At 42.8% G+C, this 14,254-nt stretch overlaps 1 protein-coding gene across 5 annotated transcripts in view; it reads left to right on the top strand.

The window, feature by feature from the left end:
• Positions 1–9,284, top strand: part of LOC123991379 (lethal(3)malignant brain tumor-like protein 4) — a 123,975-nt gene extending 114,691 nt beyond the window's left edge. For 3 of the 5 annotated variants that reach the window (XM_046292915.1, XM_046292917.1, XM_046292916.1), the window contains exons 19-20: positions 6,016–6,078; positions 6,913–9,283. In XM_046292915.1, coding sequence (XP_046148871.1) covers positions 6,016–6,078; positions 6,913–7,068 — 219 coding nt within the window. In that variant the 3' untranslated portion in view covers positions 7,069–9,283. Of the gene's footprint in view, positions 1–6,015; positions 6,079–6,912 lie in introns of all 5 variants that reach the window. The other 2 variants (XM_046292918.1, XM_046292919.1) reach the window with 1 other exon arrangement.
• Positions 9,285–14,254: the final 4,970 nt, after the last annotated feature.

Consider the following 14,254-nt stretch of genomic DNA (forward strand, 5'->3'; position numbering starts at 1 on the left):
TACTGTTTATATCAGGCTTCATGAGCTTGACAAAGGCACATCACCATAGCAACCAGGTGTGACCGTAAACTTTGACACTAGCAACCAGAGATCCTCGTGGTAAATAGGCTCAGATATTTGACTGTTTGTTTACAGTTGATGCATTGTGGGTATAAAGGAGAGAGTGGTAGATATGGCATGGTAATGTGTAGGCGTATGAATAATGTTTTCAATCATTTTATTGATGTGGTTAGTCCTTGCCGTTCCCTCAGTCTGATCTATTGAACAGACTAGCATCATTTCTTAGCCCCTTTTTATTGTGGTTTAAACCTGCTTTGTCAAGCCAAATTGATATCAATCCAAATCTATTGAAATGTCGGCCTTCACTTGAGAAAAAGACAAATCCTTGGATGTTTGCCTCTCTGGTTCGAGTACGAGACTCAAATGAACTATCAGAATCCCTCAGCGAGGCTCTTAAGAATTCATTGACATGCCTACGTACCCGTCGAAACGGCGTGCGCGATACGGCCAATGCCACGATCCTCCTGCAGTTGCTAAGCACTCTCTCTTCATCTCTGTTGATTGATGAGATGAGGCTACCGGACTTAATGTGATTATTTCCCCTTCGCTACACACGCACACACACACACCTTCTCCGCTCCTCGCTGCCGCCACTGAGCATCTCCAACGGTAACGAGGTCAAACACCTGTGTTACGGATTTGAGTATTTTCCATCTAATGCGGGCACCAATGAGGCACACCAGGGGGCAGAAAGAGAGGAGGAAAGGGGAAGATAGGAAAGAGAGAAGAGGAGAGAAAGATCTGGCCCCCTCACAGCACGGATTGAAGAGAGAGATGCTACAGTAGAGGTAACCAAGACTATCTCTGAACTCACAACAGCAACGTGTTGCGGGACATTCAGATATATATTGGGAACGTTATTATTCATCATAACCAATCACGTTAATTCCAAGGGGGGTCACCTGGGAAGGCAGTAGGGCTGAAGCAGTGAAGAGTGGTGGCTAGCTGTGTTACCTGTGTGAATGTGAAATAATCAGTAAAGAAACCCAGAATCCAAGATGCAACATAACTATATTACGTTGAACAAACACACCCCTCTGACATCTAGAATAAGGCATCACGTAGGCTTTTCATGACGTTTCAATCTGCAAAGTTCAGTGTTGTGCTTGCCGAATATGGCCCAGGCTTGTCTTATGACAGCAACCTGCAGAGAGGTGGAGGATAGAATGTCATCGAGTTTTACCCGAGGTGGAAGTTTTGTCTTGGCGGTTGTGGGGATTTGGCAGAGTGGAAGGTGTGGGATTGCAGTAGAGAGGAAGAGAGGAGGACAGTAAAGGGATCGACTAGAGGGAGAAGAGCACTGCTTGTGTAACACCCCCCTAGCCTACAGATGTTTCCCTACTTCACCCATGCCCCTCATAGTCAGGAAGTCCTTAGCCGAGGTTCTATAGCTTAAGCCTATAGCTTGATAGCCAAGAGCAGTACTGAATGGGCACATTTCACTATCACCAATCAGCCAGCACTTCTCCAACCTAACCAGTAGCTAATTGATTGGTTTTAGCATTGCACCATGTAATAGCAGACACTATCATCCAAAGCACTGTGCAAACATTTAAAAAATACAAAATAAAATGATAATCCTTTTGGGAATTGTACCCACAGCCTTGGCATTGTTAGCATCACACTTTTACCTACTGAGCCACAGTCCTGGAGCATCAGTATCTCCTGTATCTTCATCAACCCTCTCATACATATCTATTAAGATGGTACGTCCTGTGCATTTCCCATCTCCTTTCAGCATTCAGCTGGGACATACTGTAGTTAAGGTACTAGAAACTCAGGCTGAATATTTCATTCATGGGGTTCATTATCCTGCCAGCTCTTGATCCCGATAATATCTATTCACTCATCCCACTACAGTGACACTACAATGACTATAACCCATCTGGCATTCAACTCCCACAACCCCCCTCTCTATCAAAGAGAGAGAGAGAGTCAAAGTTCTTCAAAAGTGGCGCTTTCAAACGGAAAGGTCAATGTTTCAGGCCCCTTTGCCTGGACTCCTACGAGGCCAATTATAGCCCATCATATTTTCCTAAGGGGCAAAAGAAGAGAGGGTGTCAGCAGCCGATGTGGAGGAGAGGAGAATGTCCTCTTGTGCCACCCTCTGTGGGAGTAGTGCTGGGAGTCTCAACTAAATTGCCATGGGACCAGCCTCGCAAAGGCTCTGGTCTAAGTGTGCTGCTCTCGCGCCCAGGACTGGAACAGGCTTCTAATGCTTGAACCACTCCTGCCACACTTTAACACACACTGGCTGGAGAGGTTTACCGTGCTAATATGGCTGACGAAAACACTTCGCTTACTGAGCCATTTGCATTTGTAGCGCTGGAGCACATACACGGAATTGTATGGTGTGTTAGGATGAAGCTTGGATCAAGGAGGATGGATGTTGACCAGGATTTATGATTGTTTGGGAAAGGTTTTCAAAAGTTACAAATTGATATTGTTGGTAGTAAATGGGTGATGGTGTACGTAAAGTGTTGTCATTGGTAATAACATCCTCACAGGCTGATGCTTTTGAAACTGGAGAACTGCTTTGATTCTTTAGTAATTCCAGCACAAATTTAGATTTCCCGATTTTGAATTCCAACCCACTCTAGACATATATGTCTTGACCTGTTTTTTTAAAGAACTTTCATACATAGCATTTAGCTAATCATGACCCAGGGACTACAGTATGTCGCAGTTCAGATGTCTCTCCTCATTGTAATGTAGACAGACACTGACATTACTCTGTCTGTCAGATGTCGAGGCCAGATATTTGACATGTCACTCAGGTAGCATGCAGTCCGCTGCAGCTAGTGCTAGCAGAATGATTCAGCCTCGCTAGACCTACCACGGTGGACCTGGATTCAAATGGTACCTGTTTGCTTTAGGATTCTTAAGCTGTGCTTGGTTGAGCTTGAGCTTAACCAATGGAATTAAGCATGCAAACTCCACCCATCTGGCACTCCAGGTAGGCTAAATCAAATGCTCAAATTATTTTAAAGATAACAAATAGTGTATGAACCCAGTACAGGCTACTGGCCAGTTCCTTCAAGGAGCCATGTACAGATGCTGCATTTTCATGATTCTGCATAGCAGAGATGGAAAAACCTTATTGGTGTCCACAGACTCATAACCTGTAGCGACAGCATCCTCTAGCTCAATTGACATCTATGAACACTGACATTCAATTGCTGTGCCTTCTAGCCACTGTGGCCTTGTTCAGATTCTCTTGAAACGCACTCTTCCTTCCAGTCATGTCAGATTGGTGATTACTTCAAGGCAGGAAGGATCCATTTTAAGAACAGGGCCTGGGTCTGAGTGGAGCGGGACATCTGTGTTTATTTTTGGACTGGCCAGTGATGCACATTGAGGTAATAGATTTTGGGAGGTGTTATTTCGGTGTGATAGCGAGGTGAGGTCTGAAGGGTCTTAGACTTGACCAAACTGCTGTTTCATAATCAGTCCAGCTCAGCTGTTGTAGCATAAATGCAACAAAAAGAAACATGACATCAGCGAGATCAGCTATTATGGGATAGCTGATCTCACTGATGTCATGGTGTTTTTCTGTCAACACTTACTCTGATTTTCTTTACTGAAACCCTTCATCTTGAGGCCTAAATAACAATTTGATAGGAATGACATAGAATATGTCATGATCAGTCATGACTTGTTATGTTATGTTGGCCTTATGACTGGGAGAGTTCAAGCAAAGTGTTACTATGGTAATTACACAAGATACAGTTGAAGTCGGAAGTTTACATACACCGTAGCCAAATACATACATTTTTCACAATTCCTGAAATCCTAGTAAAAATTCCCTGTTTTAGGTCAGTTAGGATCACCAGTTTATTTTAAGAACGTGAAATGTCAGAATAATAGTAGAGAGAATGATTTATTTCAGCTTTTATTGAATTCATCACATTCCCAGTGGGTCAGAAGTTCACATTCACTCAATTGGTACTTGGAAACATTGCCTTTAAATTGTTTAACTTGGGTCAGATGTTTCAGGTAGACTTCCACAACCTTCCCACAATAAGTTGGGTTAACTTTGGCCCATTCCTCCTGACAGAGCTGGTGTAACTGAGTCATTATATTAAACATTATATTAGGTAGCATTGTTTAAAGTGGCTAGTGATATATTTTACATCATTTCCCATCAATTCCCATTATTAAAGTGGCTGGAGTTGAGTCAGATGGTCATTTTTGTTTGATAAACTCCTTTATATCCATAAAAACTCAGTTTAGCTGTCACGCTTCAGTCAATAATCCACTCCGTTTCCTTCCTTCAAAATGCATACAAAATTAATTAACTTATTAACTTATCCAAACAAGTCAATCAACGTTTATAATCACACCTTAGGTACCCTAATATGCAAATAAATTATAAAGTTTAAGATGGAGAATCGTTATTGTCTTTACCGGAGAAAAATACCAAAATACACGCTCTCATTCACGCGCATGGAAACACTACAGCCAAAATGGGAGCCACCTACAAAGACTACAATTTCTGGCTCATTTTTCCAAACTCCAGCCTGAAACTCTTTCTAAAGACTGTTGACATCTAGTGGAAGCCCTAGGAACTGCAATCGGGCACGATTTCTCCCTATTATAAAAGTCCCAGCCATTGAAATCAGTGGTAGGACAAAAAAACGTTTTTGGAATGGTTTGTCCTCGGGGTTATTATTTTAACAGTTTTAGAAACTTTAGAGTGTTTTCTATCCAAATCTACCAATTATATGCATATCCTAGCTAGCAGGCAGTTTACTTTGGGCACGCTTTTCATCCGGACGTCAAAATACCGCCCCCTATCCCAAAGAAGTTTCCTTCCTGACTGATGTCTTGATGTTGCTTCAATATATCCACATAATTTTCCTTCCTCATGAAGCCATCTATTTTGTGAAGTGCACCAGTCCCTCCTGCAGCAAAGCACCCCCACAACATGATGCTGCCACCCCCGTGCATCACGGTTGGGGTGGTGTTCTTCAGCTTGCAAGCCTCTTCCTTTTCCCTCAAACATAACGATGGTCATTATGGCCAAACAGTTCTATTTTTGTTTCATCAGACCAGAGGACATTTCTCCAAAAAGTATGATGTTTGTCCCCATGTGCAGTTGCAAACCGTAGTCTGGCATTATTATGGCAGTTTTAGAGCTTTAGAGCAGGGGCTTCTTCCTTTGCTGAGCGGCCTTTCAGATTATGTCGATATAGGACTTGTTTTTACTGTGGATATAGATACTTTTGTACCTGTTTCCTCCAGGATCTTCACAAGGTCCTTTGCTGTTGTTCTGGGATTGATTTGCACTTTTCGCACCAAAGTATGTTCATCTCGAACACGTCTCCTTCCTGAGCGGTATGATGGCTACGTGGTCCCATGGTGTTTATACTTGCGTACTATTGTTTGTACAGATGAACGTGGTACCTTCAGGCATTTGGAAATTGCTCCCAAGGATGAACCAGACTTGTGGAGGTCTCCAATTCTTTTTCTGAGGTCTTGGCTGTTTTATTTTGATTTTCTATGATGTCAAGGAAAGAAGCACTGAGTTTGAAGGTAGGCCTTGAAATACATCCACAGGTACACCTCCAATTGACTCAAATTATGTCACTTAGCCTATCAGAAGCTTCTAAAGATATGAGATCATTTTCTGGAATTTTCCTAGCTGAATAAAGGCTCAGTCAACTTAGTGTATGTAAACTTCTGACCCACTGGAATTGTGATCCAGTGAATTACAAGTGAAATAATCTGTCTGTAAACAATTGTTGGAAAAATGACTTGTGTCATGCACAAAGTAGATGTCCTAATTGACTTGTCAAAACTATTGTTTGTTAAGAAGAAATTTGTGGAGTGGTTGAAAAACGAGTTTTAATGACTCCAACCTAAAGGTATGTAAACTTCTGACTTCAACTGTACTTGCCATTGAGACGGTCTCCCAGACGCTAAACTGTCTGTCTTCTGCTTGTCTTTGTCCAGGTGGCTGACTTCATCCACTCTCTCCCCGGCTGCGATGAACAAGCCAATCAGTTCAAAGAGGAGGTAAGAGAACACAACATCTGGACCTCCTCTAGTCTCCCAGTCTGGAGTCAACTAAGAGTTTTAAGGCTTGTCTTCCTCCGTAAGGCTAAGGAAATGAGGGGAAAAGTGCGGAGTAGCCTTTGCTGTTACAGTTGTCTGCAACAAAACACCCAGAGGAATGGATTCCCCCCCCCTCCCCTGTGTTTGGTCAGGGTTAGTTTGCGTTGAGAATTATACTGATGTAAGGAGACATCACTGGAATACAAAGCAATTAATTGGAAGCTAATAGCGGTAGTGATTAGCGTTCCGAGCACAGCCATATTTGATTTGCCTCAGCTAATCTGACTACAGTATTTGCCACTGGTCTCTTGGTTGTTGAAATCCCTCTTTCAGCAATCCCAGTTGAGGCTCCACAGTTGTGAAACCCTACCTCTTTGAAGAGTTATTGTAAATAACTAAATACCCCCCCCCCCCAAATACTAGAACTGTCTTTGCTGATATATACTTTGAGGAAAAATGTACTTGATGTAATGTGTTATCTTTAGATGAATGCGCTAATTGTAAGATTCAAATGTAAAATGTGTATTGTGACTGGCATGTCTAGTCGTTGGACAAGACATCACAATCTGATCCAACTGATAACTACTTGATTACCATTTCATAAATTAAATGGGAATTGTATGACTAGTGTCCACTGATCAAACTGCTCATACTCTATATAGTGACATATTACATAGGGACATCTGTAGCCCTTAGAGAGTGAGAGGGATTTTTTTTAACCTCTCTCACTGGGTTCAATTGACTGCACATCAGCTATTGACCCATGCTGTAATCTGATTGGTTGTCTTCCAACAGCAAATCGACGGGAAGGCCTTGTTGCTGCTGACCCAGCGCGACATCGTCAAGATCATGAGTGTAAAACTCGGCCCTGCCCTCAAGATCTACAACTCTATCTTAATGTTCAAGCACGCTGAGGACAACCAATCGGCAGCCGGCAACGCCAACACATGAATCATCGGAAGCCACACCCACCAGACCCATCTTATGTGTCTGTCAAACACATAGATTTACTGGGTGGATTCATTCCAAACCCAACCCCCTTACCCCTGCTCCTTCTCTTTGGCCTACAGGCACTTGCATTCAAGGACTTAAACTAAAGCCGATACATGATCTGTCCAGACCTATGGACTTTCAGGTTACAGTGTGTGTGTGTGTGTGTGTGTGTGTGTGTGTGTGTGTGTGTGTGTGTGTGTGTGTGTGTGTGTGTGTGTGTGTGTGTGTGTGTGTGTGTGTGTGTGTGTGTGTGTGTGTGTGTGTGTGTGTGTGTGTGTGTGTGTGTGCGCGTGTGTGTGCGTGTGTGTGCGTGTGTGTGTCTTGGACACAGCCTCAATCTGCCTTTAATACTCAAACGTAGGTGTCATGAAGGTTAACTCAACAAAACCCGCATTTCCAGATATACAGCACAGTTTTCTATGTCTTTTACGCTGTAACTTCTCCCTTCTTTACTTTCCCTTAAAGATGTGACAATCACCACCAACAGTATAAAGCCATGACAAACCTGTGCTTTTTCTGGGTCATCACGGTGCTACGTGTATTCCGAATACAAACAGTCTACATCACAGTACGGGAGTTGACCTCTGGTACCAGTTTACGATCTCTGTCTACCGACTCAAACTGAGATGCATACTGTAAACGTGTCGGCCATTTTGATTCTATTTTGTATGAATGTTAATTATGATATGTTACAGTACTTGTATGGACTCACCTATATTTATTGTGAAAAATATCTAGGTGTTTGCATAGTTGAAGGAAATTAATATGTTATATATAAGCAAATTGTTTTTGAAAATACCAAAAGGGTTTTTGTTTTAAATTCAGAATTTATTTAATTTGATAATATTATTTTATTTGCATATTAGAAGAATGAAAAATAATTTACGTTTAAGGAAAATGTAAAACCATGGGATAGTTTTGAGCTGAAGATAAATTATACTTATTTAGATTATGTTATTATAAAGTTATATTAGTTGAGATATCTTAGGCTTACTTTTTGTGGAAACTGCAACTCTAGAGTCAGTTAACATGTATGTTTGTCTTCATGAACCCTCCATTCGAGTAGACCAGGACCAATATTGTCTGATAAGTTTTTACATTTTACCATTGGGGGTAAGTTCTCTCACAGTCACAATAGGCTGAAGGTGTTTTATTATTATTGAAGCACAGCATACTTGCTCTTCTGCACAATTAAGAGTTTAATCTTATATTTTGCTATAACTTGGAATTTAAGCTATATGCTGAAACAAATCCTCTATCATTTGCTCTCTAGTCTTCATATACATGTTGCTACTAAAATGCAACCAAACTCCATTGAAACTTCAGGAATATGAAGTAACTTTTCCCTGTACTTTCTGCTATTTTCTTCCTTATAGGGACTTTCTCTCTATCCCAAAATGTTGAGCATACAGAAGGGTATATTTTATTCTGATGCTGCTTGTCTTTCTTACTGCTTTAATGTGTCAGACTGCTGTTTTAGTGCATGGAAAATACCGCTACATGTTGGTACAACCTCCAATATGAAGGTAGATATCCACCAAAACATATTTAGGAGACTCACAATCTATTTGGGGTGATATCTACCTTCATATATCGCTCCCTTATCTATGAAAATGACAACTAATTTAACCGTGAATATATGGGCTGTACATATTTGTAAACCCTGTTTCTTACACGGAATTAACACTTTGTACAACTCGATGGATTCATATTACATGATTTCACAACCCAAATAAACAGTGCAAAGGCCCTGTTGTCTCTGGAACTTTTTCTTCTCCAGCTAATTCAGCATTATTTCAATACTTTTTTGGGCAACCGCAGTGCAAAGCCTCAAGCCCAAACTGAATTCTAACTTTCAATGTCCTCCTTTGACATTATTGTTATGTACTGAAATGGAAATACATTTACTGTGGCTGGGAGTTATTCATCTGCAGATAGTGCTATTTTGAAGACCACTTTCTATTTGATTTGCACAGCAGCGTGTTCTGGTGGACGGAGTCGACAATTGATTTGGATACTGGCAGTCCTGTGTGGTGTGACACGTTCAGTTCTGACAGCAAATGAGTCATCCACTGCTGCACAACCAGACTGACAATGAAACACTGCTGTGCAAATCAAATCAAATGTTATTGGTCACATGCACCGAATTCAACAGGCGTAGACTTGACAGTGAAATGCTTACTTACGAGGCCATTCCTAACAATGCAGAGTTAGAAAGTAAGACAAATATTTGCGAAATAAAAAAAGGAAACATTAACACAAATACAATAATGTGTCTATATGCAAAGAGTACCAAGTCAATGTTCAGGGGTATGAGGTAATTGAGGTAATACAGTATGTACAGTTGAAGTCGGAAGTTTACATACACTTGGGTTGGAGTCATTAAAACTCGTTTTTCAACCACTCCACAAATTTCTTGTTAACAAACTATAGTTTAGGCAAGTCGGCAAGGACATAATTTTTCAAAGAATATAGATTATTTCACTTATAATTCACTGGATCACAATTCCAGTGGGTCAGAAGTTTACATACACTAAGTTGACTATGCCTTTAAACAGCTCGGGAAATTCCAGAAAATGATGTCATGGCTTTAGAAGCTTCTGATAGGCTAATTGACAAAATTTGAGTCAATTGGAGGTGTACCTGTGGCTGTATTTCAAGGCCTACCTTCAAACTGGGAAATGGGAAAAACAAAAGAAATCTGCCAAATTGTAGACCGCCACAAGTTCATCCATGGAAGCAATTTCCAAACACCTGACGGTACCACGTTCATCTGTACAAACAATATTATGCAACTATAAACACCATGGGACCACGCAGCCATCATATCGCTCAGGAAGGAGATGCGTTCTGTCTCCTAGAGATAACATACTTTGGTGCGAAAAGTGCAAATCAATCCCAGGACAACAGCAAAGGACCTTGTGAAGATGCTGGAGGAAACGGGTACAAAAGTATCTATATCCACAGTAGAACGAGTCCTATATCGGCCGCTCAGCAAGGAAGGAGCAACTGCTCTAAAACCGCCATAAAAATGCCAGACTACGGTTTGCAACTGCACATGGGGACAAAGCGTTTACAAGCAAGGAGGCCTACAAACCTGGCTCAGTTACACCAGCTCTGTCAGGAGGAATGGGCCAAAATTAACCCAACTTATTGTGGGAAGCTTGTGGAAGGCTACCCAAAATGTTTAACCCAAGTTAAACAATTTAATGGCAATGTTACCAAATACTAATTGAGTGAACGTAAACTTCTGACCCACTGGGAATGTGATGAAATAAATCATTCTCTCTACTATTATTCTGTCATTTAACATTCTTAAAATAAAGTGGTGATCCTAACTGAGCTAAGACAGGGAATTGTTACTAGGATTAAATGTCAGGAATTGTGAAATACTGAGTTTAAATGTATTTGGCTAAGGTGTATGTAAACTTCTGACTTCAACTGTACATGCGGGTAGGAGTAAAAATGACTCTGCAATCAGGATAGATAATAAACAGTAGCAATAGCGTATGTGAAGAGTGAATGTGTGTGTGTGTGTGTTGTGAAAATGCATGTGTGTGTTGTAGTGTCAGTGTAGTGTGTGTGAGTGTGGGCAGAGTCAGTGCAAAATAATGAAGATTAAATCATAAAGGGGTCGATGTAAATAGTGTGTGCAGCCATTTAATTGATTGTTCAGCAGTCTTATGGCTTGGGAGTAGAAGCTGTTCAGGTGCCTTTTGGTCCCAGACTTGGCGCTCCGGTACTGCTTGCCATGCAGTAGAAGAGAGAACAGTCTATGATTCTGTAGCAGGAGTCTTGGATCATTTTTAGGGCCTGCCTCTGACACCGCCTGGTATAGAGGTCCTGGATGGCAGGGAGTTCGGCCCCAGTGGTAGCCCCAGCTACTGTCTGTAGCGCCTTGTGGTCGGTTGCCGAGCTGTTGACATACCAAGCGGTGATGCAGCCAATCAAAATTCTCTCAATGGTGCAGCTGTAGAACTTTGAGGCTTTGAGGACCCATACCAATTATTTTCAGCCTCCTGAGGGGGAAGAGGCGGTTCCGTACCCTCTTCACAGCGGAGTTTATGTGCTTGGATCATGAATAGGTCCCAAGTGATGTGGACACAGAGGAACTTGAAGCTCGACCTGCTCCACTACCGCCGCGTTGATGTGAATGGTTCGGCCCTTTGTTTCCTGTAGTACACGATCAACTCATTTGTCTTGCTGACGTTGAGGGAGAGGTTGTTGTCCTGGCACCACACGGCCAGGTCTCTGACCCACCTATAAGCTGTCTCATCGTCGTCGGTGATCAGGCCAACCACCGTTGTGTCGTCAGAAAATTTAATGATGGTGTTGGAGTCGTGGCCATTCAGTAGTGGGTGAACAGATAGTACAGGAGGGGACTGTGCATGCACCCCAGAGGGGTCCACATGTTGAGGGTCAGTGTAGCGGATGTGTTGCTGCCTACCCTCACCACCTGGGACCCATCAGGATGTCCAGGATCCAGTTGCAGAGGGAGGTGTTCAGTCCCAGGGTCCTTATCTTAGTGATGAGCTTTGTGTACACTATGCTGTTGAACGCTGAGCTGTAGTCAATGAACAGCATTCATACATAAGTGTTCCTTTTGTCCAGGTGGGAAAGGGCAGTGTGGAGTGTGATTGAGATTGCGTCATCTGTGGATCTGTTGGGGCAGTATGCGAATTGGAGAGGGTCTAGAGTTTCCGGCATGATGTATTGAGCAAGTGGGTGATAGAAATATGGTCAGATTTGCCAAATGGAGGACGAGGGAGAGCTTTGTATGTGTTTCTGTGTGTGGAGTATAGATGGTCTAGAATAGTTTTTACCCTCTGGTTGCACATGTGACATGCTGGTAGAAATGAGGTAAAACGGGTTTAAGTTTGCCTGCATTAAAGTCCCCGGCCACTAGGAGCGCTGTTTTTGGATGAGCATTTTCTTGGTTGCTTATGGCCTTACACAACTCGTTGAGTGCGATCTTGGTGCCAGTATCTGTTTGTCGTGGTAAAGAGACGGCTACAAATAATAAAGATAAGAACTCTCTTGGTATATAATGTGGTCTACAGCTTATCATGAGGTATTCTATCTCAGGCGAGCAATACCTCAAGACTTCTTTAATATTAGACATCGCGCACCAGCAGTTCTTGACAATAGACAGACACCCCCGCCCTTGTTTTACCAGACGGAGCTGCTCTGTCCTGCCGATGCATGGAGAAATCAGCCAGCTCTATATTATCTGTGTCGTCGTTCAGCCACGTCTCGATGAAACATAAGATATTGCCGTTTTTAATGTCTCGTTGGTAGGAAAGTCTTAATCGTAGATCTTCCAATTTGTTTTCCAATGATTACACGTTGGCCAATAATACGGAGGGAAGTGATGGCAAATTCTTACAAGGCACCCCGTCCTCCTCCCTTTTTCCCTCTGCCTTTTCTTCACGCTGATGACGGTGATTTGGGCCTTGTCTTGAGAAATGGTATATCGTTCACCTCAGACTGATCTTTGTCCAGTTCGAGGTGAGTAATTGTTGTTCTGATGTCCAGAAGTTATTTTCAGTCATAAGAGACGGTAGCAGCAACATCATGTACAAAATGAATTACAAACAATGCGGAAAAAACAAACAAAATGGCACAGTTGGTTCGGAGCCTGTAAAACGTTGGCCATCCCCTACGCCGCCATTATAATTGAATATGTAAATACCTACACGCAAACACTCTGACTGAACAAAATAGATGCACGTGATCATGGCTGGTATGGAGTGTTTTGATTTAACCCAGCAGAGTATATGGAGGCACATCCCACATCATGTGCAGGCTTCATCCTCTAAACCATCCGTCTTTTATGTCTCTTGATGTAGAGTGCGCAGTTAGCCTATGTATTAAATCTATATTGATGTGATCATTGTAACGAATCCTTATAGACATTGTGGATGGGTCTCTCTTAAAGTGTGTTTGGATGCAGTTATGCTCTGCACAGCACTGGAAATGGTAGCTTGAGAAACAAAGTCTATGTGATGTATTACCATCTCCCCACTGACTTAAACTGTAATTAGAAGGTTTCTTTTAACTCTCTGCACTACAGGTAATGATCTGGTTACTGCAGTGTTCATTTGATTAACGTACGACTGAGAATGCAGATCCAGTATATATTCTTACCACTGGTAGAAAATATATACGGGAAGGTTTTTATAGTGATCTTAAATGTTTTCACTTCGCCTCAGGTCCTCTTACTCTCTCTCCCCCTCACGTCCTCTTACTCTCTCTCTCCCCCTCACGTCCTCTTACTCTCTCTCCCCCTCACGTCCTCTTACTCTCTCTCCCCCTCACGTCCTCTTACTCTCTCTCCCCCTCACGTCCTCTTACTCTCTCTCTCCCCTCACGTCATCTTACTCTCTCTCCCCCTCACGTCATCTTACTCTCTCTCCCCCTCGTCCTCTTACTCTCTGTGCCCCTCGTCCTCTTACTCTCTCTCCCCTCACTTTCTCTCTCTCCCCCTCACTCTCTCTCCCCCTCACGTCCTCTTACTCTCTCTCCCCTCACGTCATCTTACTCTCTCTCCCCCTCGTCCTCTTACTCTCTCTCTCCCCCTCACGTCATCTTACTCTCACTCACCCCTCGTCCTCTTACTCTCTCCCCTCATGTCCTCTTACTCTCTCTCCCCTCACGTCCTCTTACTCTCTCTCCCCTCACGTCCTCTTACTCTCTCTCCCCTCACGTCCTCTTACTCTCTCTCCCCTCATGTCCTCTTACACTCTCTCTCCCCTCACGTCCTCTTATTCTCTCTCTCCCTCTCACGTCCTCTTACTCTCTCTCCCCCTCACGTCCTCTTACTCTCTCTCCCCTCACGTCCTCTTACTCTCTCTCCCCTCACGTCCTCTTACTCTCTCTCCCCCTCACGTCCTCTTACTCTCTCTCCCCTCACGTCCTCTTACTCTCTCTCCCCTCACGTCCTCTTACTCTCTCTCTCTCCCCCCCACGTCCTTTTCTAGCTCTAAAGGGGCATGATTATCATGATTATCTTTTCAGACAAATCATGTTTTTCACTGCACTCTGCCTTTAAGTGGAGTCCTCTACGCTAATGGCGTGTCATGTTTCGCGGTGGAGCTTTAAAGTGATTTGGTCGCAGAAAATCAAATCAAATGTATTTATATAG

Source organism: Oncorhynchus gorbuscha, linkage group LG12 (assembly GCF_021184085.1).
Source record: "Oncorhynchus gorbuscha isolate QuinsamMale2020 ecotype Even-year linkage group LG12, OgorEven_v1.0, whole genome shotgun sequence".
In the NCBI taxonomy this organism is placed as follows: Eukaryota; Metazoa; Chordata; class Actinopteri; order Salmoniformes; family Salmonidae; genus Oncorhynchus; species Oncorhynchus gorbuscha.